Source organism: Mauremys reevesii, linkage group 1 (assembly GCF_016161935.1).
Source record: "Mauremys reevesii isolate NIE-2019 linkage group 1, ASM1616193v1, whole genome shotgun sequence".
Classification (NCBI taxonomy): Eukaryota; Metazoa; Chordata; order Testudines; family Geoemydidae; genus Mauremys; species Mauremys reevesii.
The window spans coordinates 226,055,225-226,071,686 of record NC_052623.1 but is presented as its reverse complement, the minus strand read 5'-3'; the positions used below and the strand labels follow the sequence as shown (position 1 = coordinate 226,071,686).

At 46.7% G+C, this 16,462-nt stretch overlaps 1 protein-coding gene across 6 annotated transcripts in view; it reads right to left on the bottom strand.

Annotated features, from left to right (window-relative positions):
- The window catches only part of TULP3 (TUB like protein 3), an 80,302-nt gene that overhangs the window by 22,973 nt on the left and 40,867 nt on the right, over positions 1-16,462 (bottom strand). For 4 of the 6 annotated variants that reach the window (XM_039538167.1, XM_039538173.1, XM_039538183.1 and 1 more), the window contains exons 2-3: positions 16,239-16,290; positions 2,595-2,757 (exon numbers count right to left, since the gene is read on the bottom strand). In XM_039538167.1, the coding sequence (XP_039394101.1) occupies positions 2,595-2,757; positions 16,239-16,290 (215 nt within the window). Of the gene's footprint in view, positions 1-2,594; positions 2,758-4,240; positions 4,415-4,475; positions 4,535-16,238; positions 16,291-16,462 lie in introns of those variants that run through there. The other 2 variants (XM_039538206.1, XM_039538197.1) reach the window with 2 other exon arrangements.

Genomic DNA, 16,462 nt, shown 5'->3' with positions numbered 1-16,462 from the left:
AAAGCACATTGAAACTCCTAGACTTTTTTTTTAAATGGGCAACCATTTTAAGCCTTTACTGTCCACAGTAGTCATGTATCAGAGGGGTAGCTGTGTTAGTCTGGATCTGTAAAAAGCGACAAAGAGTCCTGTGGCATCTTATAGACTAACAGACGTACTGGAGCATAAGCTTTCGTGGGTGAATACTGACTTTGTCAGATGCATGTAATGGAAATTTCCAGAGGCAGGTGTAAATATGCAGGCAAGAATCAGTCTAGAGATAATGAGGTTAGTTCAATCAGGGAGGATGAGGCCCTCTTCTAGCAGTTGAGGTGTGAACACCAAGGGAGGAGAAACTGCTTTCGTAGTTGGCTAGCCATTCACAATCTTTGTTTAATCCTGAGCTGATGGTGTCAAATTTGCAAATGAACTGAAGTTTAGCAGTTTCTCTTTGAAGTCTGGTCCTGAAGTTTTTTGCTGCAGGATGGCTACCTTTAAATCTGCTATTGTGTGTCCAGGGAGATTGAAGTGTTCTCCTACAGGTTTTTGTATATTGCCATTCCTAAATATCTGACTTGTGTCCGTTTATCCTTTTACGTAGGGACTGTAGTCATGTTCTTTGTTAATCACCTTGATGTTAGTCTATGAATACTCCACTACGTGAGTCACAGTAAACTAGGGGTTGTTCACAGCTATAAGCAAGATGCCAAACTATATGTAGCCGCCACCTGGGTTTCTGGTGGAACCAACGTACCCAAGGTTAACCGTATAAAGCAGCTCTGATACTGCAGTTCTTGCCACAGACACTTTCACAGAGGGTGCAGTATGTGCCAGGGATATGGAAGAACGAAGGTTGTTTGGGGTACCTTAACTCTGCATTTCCAAACTATCTAGAATTTGTTTTAAGTGCAGTCTTTGCTTTGGATTTCTTGGCTTTCTGCTGTTTTTGTATTTTAAAACTGCAACAGTTTACTCAGGTGTTACCTTTGGGTTACTGACACATTTACAACCTTCACTCCATCTTAAAAGATTCTTGGTCTGAAAATATATAAGGGGAAGCTATCCAATTTTCATCCCTCTTTCCTCTGACTTCTGTAGTATCTAGTTTCGTGATTCAGAGGTGTTTTTATTCTCTCTTGTCTCATTTCAGAAGCGCTCTCTCCAGCCAGAAAGTTTCTCTCAATCTGCTTTCTCCCAGTTAATTCTAAGCAGGCTATCAGTCCAGCAAGTGCTACAGCTGAAGTCTCCTCTCACTCCTCTCCCAATCTGCAGCCACTGCGCCACAGAACAGGAGAGACATTTAAAGAGATGGGCTGCCAGGAGACACAATATATTTCTAGGAGCAACCACTAAGATTAATAAATTCATTTTTATCCTTTTGAGTTCATGGTATCCCTTTAATGTGTATCACAAAACCCCAAGGCATACCCTGCTACTTCCCTGATAGGTTGCAAGAATCCTGACTCTCATGGTACTTTTTCCTGACACTTTCACAGGATTGTGAGGCTTTCACGGTCATCCCCTATGCCCCATCATGTGTGGGGGATCCCTGGGCTGTGAGCTTATGACTGCCTCCTGCTACGTCACTGTCCCCAATGGTTCTTGCCACTATTGCACTGTCACGCTGTGAGACCACTGAGCTCTTGCCCCAGCTCCTTGCTTTCCCATAGTGCCTATGGCTTTCCTTTCTATCAACACTTTGCTGCTATGTTGCTGTCCCCTCCCTGCCACGTGCAGGGCCCACTGATCCCAAAATTTACCTCCTTGCCATGTGGCAAGACCTAAATCTAATGGATCCTGTTTGCATGTGACAGGGACAAGACTCTGAAAAACTTCTCTCACCCAACACTTGAATTTGTAATTTGAGACTAGGGTGAATTAACAGGATAGTGGAGAGGAATTCCAGGACTGAGATGAAAAAGAAAGCAAAAATCCCTGCCACCAGCAGAGGGCAGTTTAATTCCTCAGAGTGTCAGTAGGAATTGGGCGGTGGCTGAAACCCAATGTGTGTAAGGAACACCCGTGGAGACAGAGGAACCGAAGAAAGCTAAATTTAATATTCATCAACCCCTGTACTGCCTTCCCCTCCCCAGTCAGCCTGTCACGGCAATTTTTGAGAACTGTCTTGAAGGATAGTGCGTGTTGCTGCTATTCATTTATTCTCAGTCCTCCTTTTCTCTTACTGCTTCAGAAAAATCCAATGAATTTCTCCTGCTCCAGATTTATAGCTCCCTACATTTCTGGGAACACTACTAAAGTACTCAGGAGGTGAGGAAATGAAACAGTTCCACACACAATTCCATTCAGCCAGACGGCTTTGGTCCAACTCTAAGAGATCATTCAGAAGTGGATATATTTTCCCAGTCTAATTAGCTATCTGACACTGGAGTCCAGTTCAGGTTGAGAGTTTTTTTACAGCACAGTGTTGCTTAGCAGCAGATGAGTGAAAAGGAACAAATGAATGCTGTAGTGCTGCTCTTCTTTTGTACCCAACAAAATCAACCCCTTTAGTTTCTCGCCCACCCATTCCCCTGGGGAATGTAAATGTGACCACCCCTAAGGTAAAAACAAACTAGCATTAGTAAGAATGTCTGTTGATCAGGATGGCTACATACCATGCAGGATAACATCGCTGTGAAAAGGGGTGTGGGTCTCAACTAAGGGAGTCTGCTCCTCACACCCTTTGGGCTTTGATCTACGCAGCTTTGCTTCTGGATTTGGCTGTACCATCAAGGGCTCAAGACGTTTCTTCCTCTGCTTCTTCTCCAGAAGAGCTCTCTAAGAGAAACAAAGGATATGAAGTAAGGATGAATAGCCACACACACTAGAGAGTAAGAGGCAATGCATGGTCCCTCCCTGGCCATTGGCAACAAAGTATTTTATATTGGAACCACTATGAAGTCTGAAAAGCTCTGGTGTGCTCTGACAAGGGTCTCACACTTCAGAATGATTCCACTATGCAGACTTCACTGATGACTCTGGAGTGAGGCACTCACTTGGACTCTCAGATTCCATTGCTGGCAGCCAGGGGTCAAGGCACCACCTTAGACTGCGATCTAATCCTTGGCCATCAGCAATCTTTTGTCTTTGTATCCAATATAAACTGCCATAACTCTTTAATTCACACGGAGTTAAATTTAGCAGATTTATTCAGAATCCACTATGAAGCATTTCACAAACTAGAATTAGCGATACAAAACACATCTCATGGTTTCATTAATCACTGCCCATACCTTACCTATTTAAAACTGATCGATAGGATAGAAATGATGACCCACCAGGACCCTCCAGCCTCTCTACAGTAGCTCTGATTCTATGACTAAACATTCTGTCTTTTTGAATAACATCTTCAGTTATCAAATTTCAGTATGTCAGATGTGTAATAGTACAGATAAGCTAATTTCATATTAAATGCCGAGAAGTATATTTATGCAATATTACTTTTGCATGGTTAACAATTCAAATATTTTATAGTGAAATCTTAACACAAGGTTGCTCTATCAAGGCTTTTAACCATATTTGAGGACTTGACCCAGGAGCAAGCTGGAAAAAAGTGTTTCTAAGAAATGTACAATTTTGACTGAAAAAAAAATGTTGATAAGCAAACAACCCAGATGAAACGAAGGGACAGAGATTTGGACAAAAATTGACTCTCTATGGGAAAGGGAATTATTAAAGAAATTCATCTTATGACAAAATGCCAGCTTCCTACATATTCCCTGACCTGCTTACTTAATACCCTATTAAAGGATCTACATTTTAAACAGAATGACAAATTAATTTCTTTTTTATTGTTAGCAGCTAAATTTTGCATTGCACATTACCAGAAAAATGTAGCTCCTCCTCCTATGGATCAGAGATATAGCAAAATATGGACTGTCCTTGAAATGGGAAAGCTTTCACAGCAAGTATGTACACAAGAAGTGCCAAAAAGAGAATGGGTGTTTAGAAATGCGGTCATCCTTTTTAATGTACTCAGATGAGGAGGACTCGCCAGTCAGCAAGCCAGAATCTTTAGCCAGGTTATTTGAATATTAACCTGATGCTACATAGGAATAGGTAATGTGCTATGTAGTATGTTAATATGTAGTTGTAGTAACTTTGCCTTGGTAAAAAGTAAAAACAAACAAACAAACAAACCACACATCACAAAATGCCAAAGTTAAGCTTGAGACCACAACCCTCTCCCTGCTCCCTTGTGCCTCTGCATTACAGTGTGATACAGTCTTCAATTACACTGTGTAACAGGTTGAGCACTCACCACCACAGCACCTCCTGCTGGTTGCCTTGGAAATTAGCTCCTCAGCCTCAGAGTGCCCCCTGCTGGCTGATGTCTCTCCTGCCTCAGGCCCTGTGTCCCTCCCAGACCCTGGTGCCCTTACCTTGGGGTTCTGCCCACAGCAGTATCCCCACAGTATCCCCACAGTTTAAAATGTGGTATCCCCACAGTATCTGTGTCTCCCCTCCCAGGGGAACCCCCAACCCTCTATACCCACCTTGCCTCACTGGCTACTCGCAGTCATCATCTAGCCCCCAATCTCTGGGGCAAACTGCAGTCTGTAATGGCCACTCATCACTGGCAAGGGAGTTGGACCTGCTGCCTTTCTTGGCCCAGCTGTCTCCCTGCAGCCCCAGTTCCTCCTTTGGCCTTCAGCAAGGCCTCCGCCTGGGGACTTGCCAGGCCAGAACTCCCCAGCTCTGCCTGCCCTTCCCCAGCACTGTTCTGCTTCAGGTACCCTCTGCTCCCAGGCAACAAGGTCCTTCCCACTCCAAGGCTGGAGTGAGACTGGCCCAGCTCCTCCCTTATATCAGGGCCGGGTGTGGCCACAGCGGTGGCTGCTCTTAACCCCTGCTCTAATTGGGTCCCAGCCACAGCCCTCTCCAAGGGCTGCTTTTAACCCCTGCTCTCCTGGCAGCTGCCCCACTACACACTGCCACATATTTCTCAAATCCTCAGTCTTCCAACTGACATTACTATTGCACTCAGAGATATTATTGTGATTCAGCAAAACAAGTCAGGACTTGTACAGGAAATGGACTCTTGATAGGAGCTGGCATCCCCAGATGAGAACTCACAACTGGCAGCTCTCAGACACTGGGGGTCATAGATAGGACAAGAAGGAATAGGAGTTACAGGGGGAGTCAAGGGTGTTTCAATCATTCGTGTTGAGCTAACTGAATGGCAGAGAACTTGATATACCAAGTGAACTCATTCCTTGTGATACAAAGCTGAATGACAAAATTAGCCAGAGTCAAATGAACTATGAATCCCAATCTTTCAGTGTCAACATATATAAGCCTGTCACTTGTGATGTCATAACAAGCGATAAAGAAAACAAGTTCTAACTTCAATAATTAAGGTAAGACGCTGCTGGATGCATGCGGGTAACTGTGAAGAGAACTATGCTTGGTACGGAGAGTTACAAGGTCTGTGAAGGAAAGTTACAAGGTCTGTGAGAATCGGATTTTAGTACACTGTAGTTCATCACTAAGCCAAATGGGATGTTCTACATGTGTACAAGTCACTTGCACTAAAGACAGATCATCCCTGTCTGCTCATTAGTAACCTTAAGAGCAATCTGAAGGTTGTTCTCACTGATGATAGCTCCCACTTCTCGCTCCACATATTCCTTAAAGTAAGTAGACACCTGGATGCAGGTGTCCTTCTATCATCATTCCCCTCTGAACCTATCAAACTACCTTCTCTTTTTTTGTCTCTGGTGATGGCTCTTTCCTTGCATGTATCCTCACTTGCAAAGCTCAGTTCTTGGCCCTCTGCTCTTTTTTCTCTCTTATGGCAAGTTTCCTCAGAAGGTCTGGCGTGTGCACACTGTTTCTTTAATTGCATGATCACATATGAAGGCTAGATTGCATGTGCTGGTTTATTATCCTAGCACTGTTCATGAGCACTACCCCGCATGAGCTGGTTTGCTGTTGTAGTTGGTATTCCTGAGGGCTGGGCTACAGGGGTTGCTGCTGTTCTAATATTATGTGAGAGTCATGTTCTCTAGGCTGGTTTGTTACTGGGTTATTTTGGGACCTGTGCTGTCCAAGTTAGTTTGTTATTGTAACATTACACACAAAGGATAGCCTGAACATTAAAAATATATTTTATAAGTATTAAAATATTGGTTTGGAAGAAGAAACGACATAAGAATTAGAGAAACTTTGCAAATACATATTGAAGGTCAAATTTACGCTACTGATTGGTAGTCAGACCCTTTACCAGAAATCCAGGTCTGCTGGTTCTGCAGTTTTACAAAATATATAACCAGGCTCAGATCACAGAACATACCAGTATATTGTTACAGGACTAAAAAAAACAAAACATATTCCATAATCATCCAAGAGCAGGAGGGAAGGAAATATGAGGAAATGAAATGTCATTGAGCAAGACAGTCAACAACACATTATCCTCAAAATAAATATGGAACAGAACCTGTCACTGACATTTCCCTTATCTGACAGACAGAAGAGGAGAAGGGAAGCAAGAGAGACATTATACATGCAATAAGAATATACCCAGTTACTATAGGCATCGGAGATTGAATTTGGGGGCCAGTATCTGCTATCAGTAAACTAACTCTCTAAGAGCAACCTGACTGATTCTTCTACTAGGCCAGGTTTTTTTAAAGCATTTTAGTGTTTGCTGCCCTAGAAGTTTATTTCCATCTTAGGCCTAGTCTATACTTAAAACTTAGGTCAACATAGGAACTGTGCTCAGGGGTGTGAAAAATCCAAACCCCTCAGTGTAGACATGGTTAGGTTGACAGAAGAAAGCTTCCATTGACCCAGCTACCATCGCTTGTGGAGGTGGAGTTTCTGCAGTGATGGGAAAACCCCTTTCATCGCTGCAGAGTGCGGCTATACTATGGTGCTACAGTGGCATAGCTATGGCACCGTAGCCATGCTGCTGTAGCGCCAGTAGTGTAGACATAGCCTTAATACACAGGGGCGGCTCTAGCGATTTCGCCGCCCCAAGCACGGCGGCACGCTGCGGGGGGCGCTCTGCTGGTCGCCAGTCCCGCGGCTCCGGTGGACCTCCCACAGACGTGCCTGCAGAGGGTCCGCTGGTCCCGCGGCTCCGGTGGACCTCCCGCAGGCGACCCTGCGGATGCTCCACCGAAGCCACGGGACCAGCGGACCCTCCGCAGGCACGCCTGCAGGAGGTCCACCGGAGCCACCTGCCGCCCTCCCGGGGACCGGCAGAGTGCCCCCCGCGGCATGCCGCCCGAAGCACGCGCTTGGTGTGCTGGGGTCTGGAGCCGCCCCTGTTAATACAGTACAATTCTGTTTTAACAAAGGGTTTATGGGACACACCAAAACTTTGAGAAAACAGGGGGTCTGTATACATGGGACAGTATTTCATCATGCACACCTTCATTTAACAGAAACTTTTGGTTAACCAGAAGGTAGGAAAAAAATGGAACAGTACGGTCATTTGTTTTAAAAGAGTTTCTCTCTATTTCTATTTTTGATTAAGGCATGGGAAATGTGCTGCCACACTGTTATTTAAGTAGGTTTAGCAGAATTCTTTTTGTTTAATAATTTTGATCGATAGTATCAATATTTATTTTAAAGCATTGTTTTAGATTTTTTATCTATTTAAATTTTCACAGTTGTGAAATTATGGGGGAGGAGAGGTCAGACAATAATCATTTAATGACAGTATATGTTAAGATTTCAAACATTAAAACTACCTAAATGGTGCCTCTGCTCCAGCTGCACTAAATGCTAGCGTAACACCACGATATAATAGATGGAAATATTTTTTCGTCACTTTGAATGTGTATGGTAAAATCAATATTTACCAACATTTACCAATAAAAATCTAATCCCCCAAGCATACATTTAAGGCTGTTAGAGTGCAGTTCACTTTGTTTGAACGAGATGGCATAACAACTCTATAATCAACTTTGCTAAGTGTTCTTTTAAAAATTCGCTTACACTGATGTGATGGCCAAATAAAAGAATTGGATTTTGTTTACTTTTGGCTAATATCCAACTCTTTCTTCCATCCCTGTATTATAATGGAGATTAATGTACTTTAGGGAAAAGACACAGGAGCAGTACGCTCCATTTGTCCCCAATAAGATAATGAAAGGACACTGGTTATCATGATGCATTTGACACTTTGGGAACGTTATATATTAAAAACTTTCCATGACATTTTACTTTCAGGCTACACAGGATTCCTGAAAATTCAGAACACTGTGAACACAGGAAACAAAATAATAATATTGAGTCTATCAAATTTCCAGCAAGCTGCCCAGGGAGTTAGGACCATCAGATCTAGCATAACACAGCAGACCAATGGGCCATCCTGTTTGGTTTTCTGTGCCTTGGGGGAAGACACAAAACCCCTAATAAAGCACTTGAGTGTGCAATACTACCTCATTTATTTATTAATAATCATCATCATTTTTATCGCAACTACAAATGTGCTAGGCACATCACAGAAAGCATATAAAAGGCAGATCTCTGCTGTGGAAAAAGTTGCTCCCTGAGCATCATCTGGTTAACTATTTAGGTCCTGAGTCATGTGGTTTAATAGATCTTTAATTTCTAAAATAGCTGAGATAAACATTGCAAGATGAAAAAAGCCTGTTTAGTGTGTGATGCACAATATATGACCAGCATGTGACCTGTCACAGTGCCCCTTGCAACCTGCTGCTTACCTCTCTCTTTCTGCAGAATTTAAGCTTCTATTTATTAAAAAAAATAGACCAAAATTTTCAGAAGTGTTTAAAGGTAAAAATTTAAATCTACATGTACATACCTAAATAAGAGGTCTAATTACCAGCACTGCTGTGCACCTGCAGCTCTAACAGACTGAAGTTTCAAAATTTGTTGCAAGTCTCTAGTCACTATAGTTTTGCAGAGAACCTTCTGAATGCAAACAAATACAGTTTTCTTTAAATTTGTCTGCAAACAGCCTAAAACAGAACCTCAGAGCAGCGTGAACTACTCCCATCCATCTACTTAGGTTAGCCCCGTTGCCTAACAACATCAAATGACGTAGTATTCTCGGCTCTATGAGCTAAGAGGTGAAAACATTATCTAAAAGTTGTATTTGTACTCTCTTTTATTTTAGAAGAAAGATCCAAAGTAAGTACTCTATCCAGTGTTGTTGGTTAATCAGACATTATTTGTAGAACCTAGATAGGGAGAAATCCTGTTCGGTTGAGTGATACAATCAAAGACCTAAACCCTTGCACTGACTTCTTTAGGACTTGTTTACACTGGCAAGTTTCTGCACAGTAAAGCAGCTTTCTGCGCTGTAACTCCCAAGGTGTACACACTGCCAAGCCATTTAGTGCACAGAAACTGCACAGTTGCAGCACTGTAAAAAAAAATACCACCCCAACTAGAGGTATACGGCTTTCTGCGCCGGGGGTACAGCGCCACGGTGCCAGTGCAGACACCCTGGTCGATTACAGTGCTGCAATTGGCCTCCGGGAGGTGTCCCACAATGTCTGTTCTCGCCTCTCTGGTCATCAGATTGAACTCTACTGCCCTGCCCTCAGGTGACCAACCATGAGCCCCACCCCTTAAATTCCTTGGGAATTTTGAAAGTCCCCTTCCTGTTTGCTGGGTGATGCGTGCAGTGATCTCAGTGCATCTTTCCAGGTGACCATGTCTGCTCCACGCACTAGGCAATAATAGGTTGGAGCAATGCCGAGCTGCTGGTCCTCATCAGCATTTGGGGAGAGGAGGCTGTCCAGTCCCAGCTGCACTCCAGCCATAGGAATTATGATACCTACGGACAGATTTCAGGATGCATAACAGAAAGGGGCCATGACTGGGACACACTGCAGTGCAGGGTTGTAGCGATGCGACGACTCACCGGTGCGGCGCCTCCTGCTGGTCGTCCTGGGAATTAGCTCTACCAGCCTGGAGCACCCTCTGCAGGCCGGTGTCTCCCTCCCAGACACTGGTGCCCCTCTACATCAGGGTTCTGCCCCCAGCAGTAACCCACAATCTGGGTCTCCCCACCTGGGGGAACCCCCAACCCTCTATCCCCACCTCGCCTCAGTGGTTACTGTCAGTCATCATCTAGCCCCCACTCATTGGGGTGGACGGCAGTCTATAAACCACTCATCATCGGCAAGGGGGATTAGGACCTGCTGCCTCTGCCTATCTCTGGGCTGCCCCTCTGCAGCCCCAGTACCTTTTATAGGTCCTTAACAGGGCCTGGAGCCTGGGGTTTTATTAGGCTGGAGCTCCCCAGCTCCTTCTGCCCTTCTCCAGCACTGCTCCACCCTAGGTACCCTGCTCAGCTCCCCGGGCAGCCAGGTCCTTCTCTCTCAAGAGGCGAGAGAGAGAGAGTGTCCTCTTGAGCTCCTGGCTCACAGCCCTTTTATAGGGCCATCTGTGGCCTGATTGGGGCTTGGCCTCAGCTGTGGCTGCTTCCCCAATCAGCCTTTCCCCAGCCACAGCCACAGCCCTCTCCAGGGCTGCTTTTAACTCCTCCAGACAGGAGCAGGGTGACCACTCCACTACAACGGTCAAAGTGAAAGAGCTGCGGAACACCTACCACAAGGCATGGGAGGCAAACCACTACACTGGTGCTGCGCCCACGAGCTGCCGGTTCTACAAAGAGCTGGATGCAATATTCGGTGGCGACCCCACCTCCACTGCGAAGGCCCCTGTAGATACTTCAGAGGCTCGCATGCCAGTCAAGAGTGGACCGAGCCAGGAGGAAGAAATCTTGGATGAGGTTGTGGAGGGGGAGGAGAACACAGAGGCAGAGGATGACTCAGAGGTCACAGATGCATGCAGCCAGGAGCCCTTCTCTACCCGGGAGGAGTCTAGCCAGTCACAGCAGTCAGAGCTTAGCAAAGCGCAAACAGGAGAGGAGACCCCTTGTAAGTGGCTTTGATTTTGGGAATTGCTGAAGTGAGTTGTTGTGGGGAGGAGGGTTGCAGAAAGCAGGCTTGTGTCTGTATGATGTGCGTACCACCACATGCCTAGACTGAGTGGCAGAACAGGATGTGATTGACTCCCTCACTTCACGGGAATCTGCCTCAGAGATCTCCACGAAACTCTCATGGAGATACTGGGCAATCCTGCTTCGTTTCTTGCCCCATTAAGGGTAACTTTCCCGTGCGACTCTGCCGTCACTGGGGGGAAGGGGGGAGGGAGAAGATGACAATTGCTGCACACAGGCAAGTCGCATAAGGGCCAGGGTGGAAGCCGCAGTCTTGGAGAAGACCCTCCCTTGATTCCCTGCTCACCCTCAGCAGCGAGATATCTTCCATAATGAACACAGCCTGTGGAAAATGTAGGGACAGGAATGATTATAAGGCCCCCTACAGTGCTGGCGCTCCCCAAAAGCCATGTGCAAAGTGTACAATACAGTCCTGGAACACTGATTTCCCCTGCCTCTGTGGCTACTCACCATTTTGGGGGTCTTGTGGCTCATGTGTGCTTGCCTGGGGTCAGCCAGTTAGTGACAGGTATGGGAATAGTGGCTGTGTGTTAAATCACTGAATCAGTGGTCTGTGTGTTGCAAACAATACGGCTTCTGTAAAATGTTTCATTTTGGCTTCACAGAGATGATCTTGGGAGCCCAGTCTCCCTCTTTGTTATCACCAGCTGAATGGCTGCGCAGGATTAGAAAGCGGCCATGAAAAACTAAAAGAGGACTTTCTGTGTGATGTCATGGTGCACTCCGCGGCCGAAAAACAAGAATCGAAGGAGTGACAGGACAGTGAGAAGAGGGACTGAAAAGAGAACATGGCATGCCAGAACGAAGTGCTTAAACGTTATGGAGCGCCAAGCAGACACGCTCCAGATGCTACTAGCTCTTCAAACCGAGCAGTTCTGCACCCACCCTCCCCTGCAGCTGCTGTCGCTAAACTCTTTGCAATACGCACCCCAGACATCTCCAACACACTCTTATCAACCTCCTGGCTCCAGTCTGTACCCGCAGCATTCTACTCCTGCCCCGTCACAATCCAGCCCTGCGGACTCCCAGTACCCACTGCACTCAACCCCCGTCCCTCTGCAGTTTAGCCCTGCTGAAGTACAGTACCCACTGCACTGTACTTCAAAGGACAAGGTTGCATAGAATATCTGGACATACACATATATTTAACCGTTCTGGGACCCCACTTCCTCCTAGGGCCCTCCCTTCCCCCATCCCCCTCAGTGCTGATGTGTTTTTTTTGTTTGTCTCTCTCCTCTGTTTTGGTTTGAAAGCAACCTTTATTCCATTAATTGAAAGTAAACAGAGCCCTGCAAAGCAACAGGCAATTTTCTTAAACCTTCACATCTGCACCAATCACAATCACCTCCTAGCATAACAAGCACTGTACTCCTGAACATAGCAACAAATATTTGTGGCTTTCAGCTTCAAATTGCTGCCTCTAGGCATCCCTGATCCTTATGGCCCCATGCTGCACCCCTCTAATAGCCTGGGTCTCTGGCTGTTCAAATTCAGCCTCCAGGCACTGAGCCTCAGCAGTCCAGCCCTGAGTGAAGCTTTCATCCTTCCCTTCACAAATATTATGGAGCGTCCAGCACGCAGCTATAAGCACAGGAATATTGTCATAGGCCAGGTCCAGCCTCCCATAGAGGCAGCGCCAGCAGGTCTTTAAATGGCCTAAAGCACACTCAACAGTCATTCTGCACTTGCTCAGCATGTTGTTGAACCGCTCCTTGCTGCTGTCAAGGTGCTCCATGTATGGCTTCATAAGCCATGGCATTCAGGGGTAGGCCAGGTCTCCCAGGATAACAATGGGCATTTTGACTTCCCCTACAGTGATCTTCTGGTCTGGGAAGAAAGTCTCTGCTTGCAGCTTCCTGAACAGGTCAGTGTTCAGAAAGATGCATGCGGCATGCACCTTTCCGGGCCGGCCTGCGTTAATGTCCGTGAAACACTCATGGTGATCCACAAGTGCCTGGAGAACGATAGAGAAATAACCCTTCCAATTAATGTATTTAGTGGCTAGGTGGTCTGGTGCCAGAACTGGAATGTGTGTGCCATCTATCGCCCCTCCACAGTTTGGGAAGCCCATTTGTGCAAAGCCATCCACGTCACACATGTTGCCCACAGTCATGGTCTTTCGGAGCAGGATGCTATTAATGGCCCTGCACATTTCCATCAACCCGAGTCCAACAGTCAACTTTCCTACTCCAAACTAGTTAGCGACTAATCGGTAGCAGTCTGGAGTAGCCAGCTTCCACAATACAATTGCCACGTGCTTCTCCAATGGCAGGGCAGCTTTCATTCTTGTGTCCTTGCACCGTAGGGCTGGGGTGAGCTCGTCATACAGTCCCATGAATGTGGCTTTCCTCGTCCGAAAGTTCTGCAGCCACTGCTCATCATCCCGGAGGTGGATGACGATGTGATCCCACCACTCAGTGCTTGTTTCCTGAGCCCAAAAGCAGCGTTCCACAGTGGTCAGCATCTCCGTGAATGCCACAAGCAATCTCGTGTCATAAGTACTATGAGTGACAAGATCAATGTCAAACTCCTCTTCCCTTTGTAGTTTAAGGAATAACTTCGCTGACACTCATGATGTGTTAGTGAGAGCGAGCAGCATATTGGTCAACAGTGTGGGATCCATTCCTGCAGACCGAAGAGGCAGAGTGTGCAGTACACAAACTGTTGAAAGATGGCGCCAAATGTGGACGGAAGCACAGGGATTGCTGGGATGCAAAGCAATGCATTACGGGGCATTGGGACAGGACCCAGGATGCTCCGCGACCCCCTCCACCTTCCCATAACTCTTAGCGGCAGAAGAGGAAGAGATGCCCTGTGGGATAGCTGCTCAGAGTGCACCACTCTGAATACCGATGCAAGTGCCACAAGTGTGAACACGCTATTGCACAGGCAGATGACAGTGTGAACACACAACAGTGATTTCCCTTCAGCGCTCTCTGAGCAGCGATGTAACTGCCGGTAATGTAACTCTGCCAGTCTAGACATAGCCTTAGATAATGCCATGCATACGTACACAGAAACAACATATCTGACACTAGAGAAAAAGGTAGAACAAACTTCAATGGCTGGAAGCTGAAGTGAGAGAAATTCAGACTAGAAATAAGGCACAAATTTCTAAGTGAGGGTAGTTCAGGGCCGGTGCAACCATTTAGGCGACCTAGGCTGTCGCCTAGGGCACTGGGATTTGGGAGGTGCCATTTTCTTCGGCAGCGACCGCAGCGGCTGGATCTTCGGCCGCCCCGGTTGCCGCCGGCATTTAGTTAAGCAGCCACGGCGTGCTTGGGGAGGAGGCGGGGCAGGGGTGAGCTGCTTCACTTCTCTCGCCTCCCACGCTTGCGGCGACAATCAGCATACGCGCCACAAGCCTGGGAGGCAGGAGAAATGAAGCAGTGACGGCGTGCTCGGGGTGCTCGTGCTCGTGCGCAGAGCAGGGGTGAGCTGGGGCGGGGGGGGGGTGCCTCAAAGCAGAGGGTGGGGAGCTGCCGCAGGAGGGGGGAGCCTCAGGGCAGAGGGGGGGAGCTGCCGCGGGGGGAGGGCACCTCAGGGCGGGGGTGCGGCGGGGGGGTGCAAGGTGGAAGTTTCGCCTAGGGCGCGATACATCCTTGCACCGGCCCTGGGGTAGTTAACCACTGGAACAGCTCACCAAAGAATGTGGTAGATTCTTCATCACTTGGAAGTCTTTAAATCAAGACTGGATGTCTTTTTATAATATATGCTTCTAGTTCAACCATGAGTTATTGGACTCTATACAAGAATTACTGGGTGATGCTCTATGCCTTGTGTTAGGAAGTGAGATTAGATTATCATAATGGATTTCTGGCCTAAAAAATCTATGAACACAGTGGCGGATTAGCCACTGGACTTATGGAGCCCATGCTCGGGGGGTCTGGTCAATTGGGGGGCCCTGAAAAAAGTCCGCCACCAGATGGCGGAAGCCCAGAGCTCCGGGAAGAGTGCCTTGTGGGGCAGGGGAAACTCCAACGCCCCCACCCATAGCAGTGCCGGGTGAAGCGGGGAAAGCCACCACATTCTAGCAGAAGCGCCAACCCCACCCCTGCTTCCTGGCAAAAGCACCAGGCGAAGCCCCAGCACCTGGACCCAGCTGTGGCCTGGGACTGGAGGCGCTCTCACTCTCTGCCGTGGCCTCAGGGTTGGGGGAGCTCTCACTCCTTGCTGCGGCCCCAGGGTCATGACGGGGGGGGACAGAGCTTCTCTGGTCTTGGCGGGGCAGAAAGGAGTAAATGGGTGCGGGAGCAGAATGGGGTGGGACTGTGGGTGGAACAAAGGTGGGGCCACGGGGGGAAGGGGCGGAATGGAGTGGGGCCATGGGCGGGGCTGCAGATGGAAGGGGTGAGGAGCAGCCCCACCACATGCTCTGGCTGAGGGCCCCACCAAACCTTAATCCGCCTCTATATAAACTTATACTCATTTTAAATTTCATACAGGGCAGAATAGTAGGGATGAATATGTTTATCTAAATGCTCTAAAGGGTATGGTGGTCTGGGCATTCAGCAAATTGTGTATCAATCAGCTGTCTGGAAAGAGATACAATTCCTGCTCTTCTGCCAAATCAAATGCTAAGCCAAAAATGGGTTGTACTTAGAAAAAGAAAGACAGAAAGTTGCTGGAAGTCTATCTTGACAGAGGGGTTAAGCAGCTCTTTCTACTGTTTAGAGAGTATTTTTCTTTCTGCTTTGATGTTTAAACTGGATAATTCCCTACAGAGATTAATTCTCCTCCTCTCTTTTGATCCACTCAGTCTAGTGATGACTGAATCCTAATGAAATGAATAAAACAACACTTGCAGGAGGCACAAAATATCAAGGAAATCAAAACAAAAACTGTGGCAAGCTTGACCCTTAAACTAATGATAAGCAGAAAATCCTTGAAGGCAACTGCTGGAGATTAGTTCTAATCTGTCTCTGTCCATCATTCCAAGCATTTATATCAGACTCATCACCTTGGCTTTGTTTTACTCCACACATGGTCTCACATGCCATAGGAGATGCTCTGTACCTTTTGCAGTTGTTTACACCAGTGCAAAGTGGGTGTAAAATGCTGGAGTTTTATACTCACTTTGCACTAGTGTAAAGACTATATAAAGCACAGCAGTGAATCAGGTGCATCCAAGAGGCACAACTGGGGGAAGAAAGAATTGCAAAGATTTGTCTCTCCTTCCCTGTCAGAATAAAGAAGCGGCAAACTCAGACTCATAATGTAAAATGTGGTTGTAAGTTCCGGGAGACTGATGTTTTGCCCATTCTCTTAGAGTGACACTTGTCAGCCTCTGCACTGCCTGTTCACTTACCTGGTTCTCTAGTTTCAGCTGTCGCAATTTCACACTTTCATCTTCAAAAATACTGTGAAAAGGAAAGAGAAAAAAAAACTATTATTGCTAGTAAAAATTATTTACATAGCACTGTAAGTATATGTGGTGCTCTACAGAGTAAGATACGGTTCCAGAACAAACACATTTATAAACTAACTGCCAGCCCATAATATACTTTTTACCATTCTGTGAGACCCAACAGC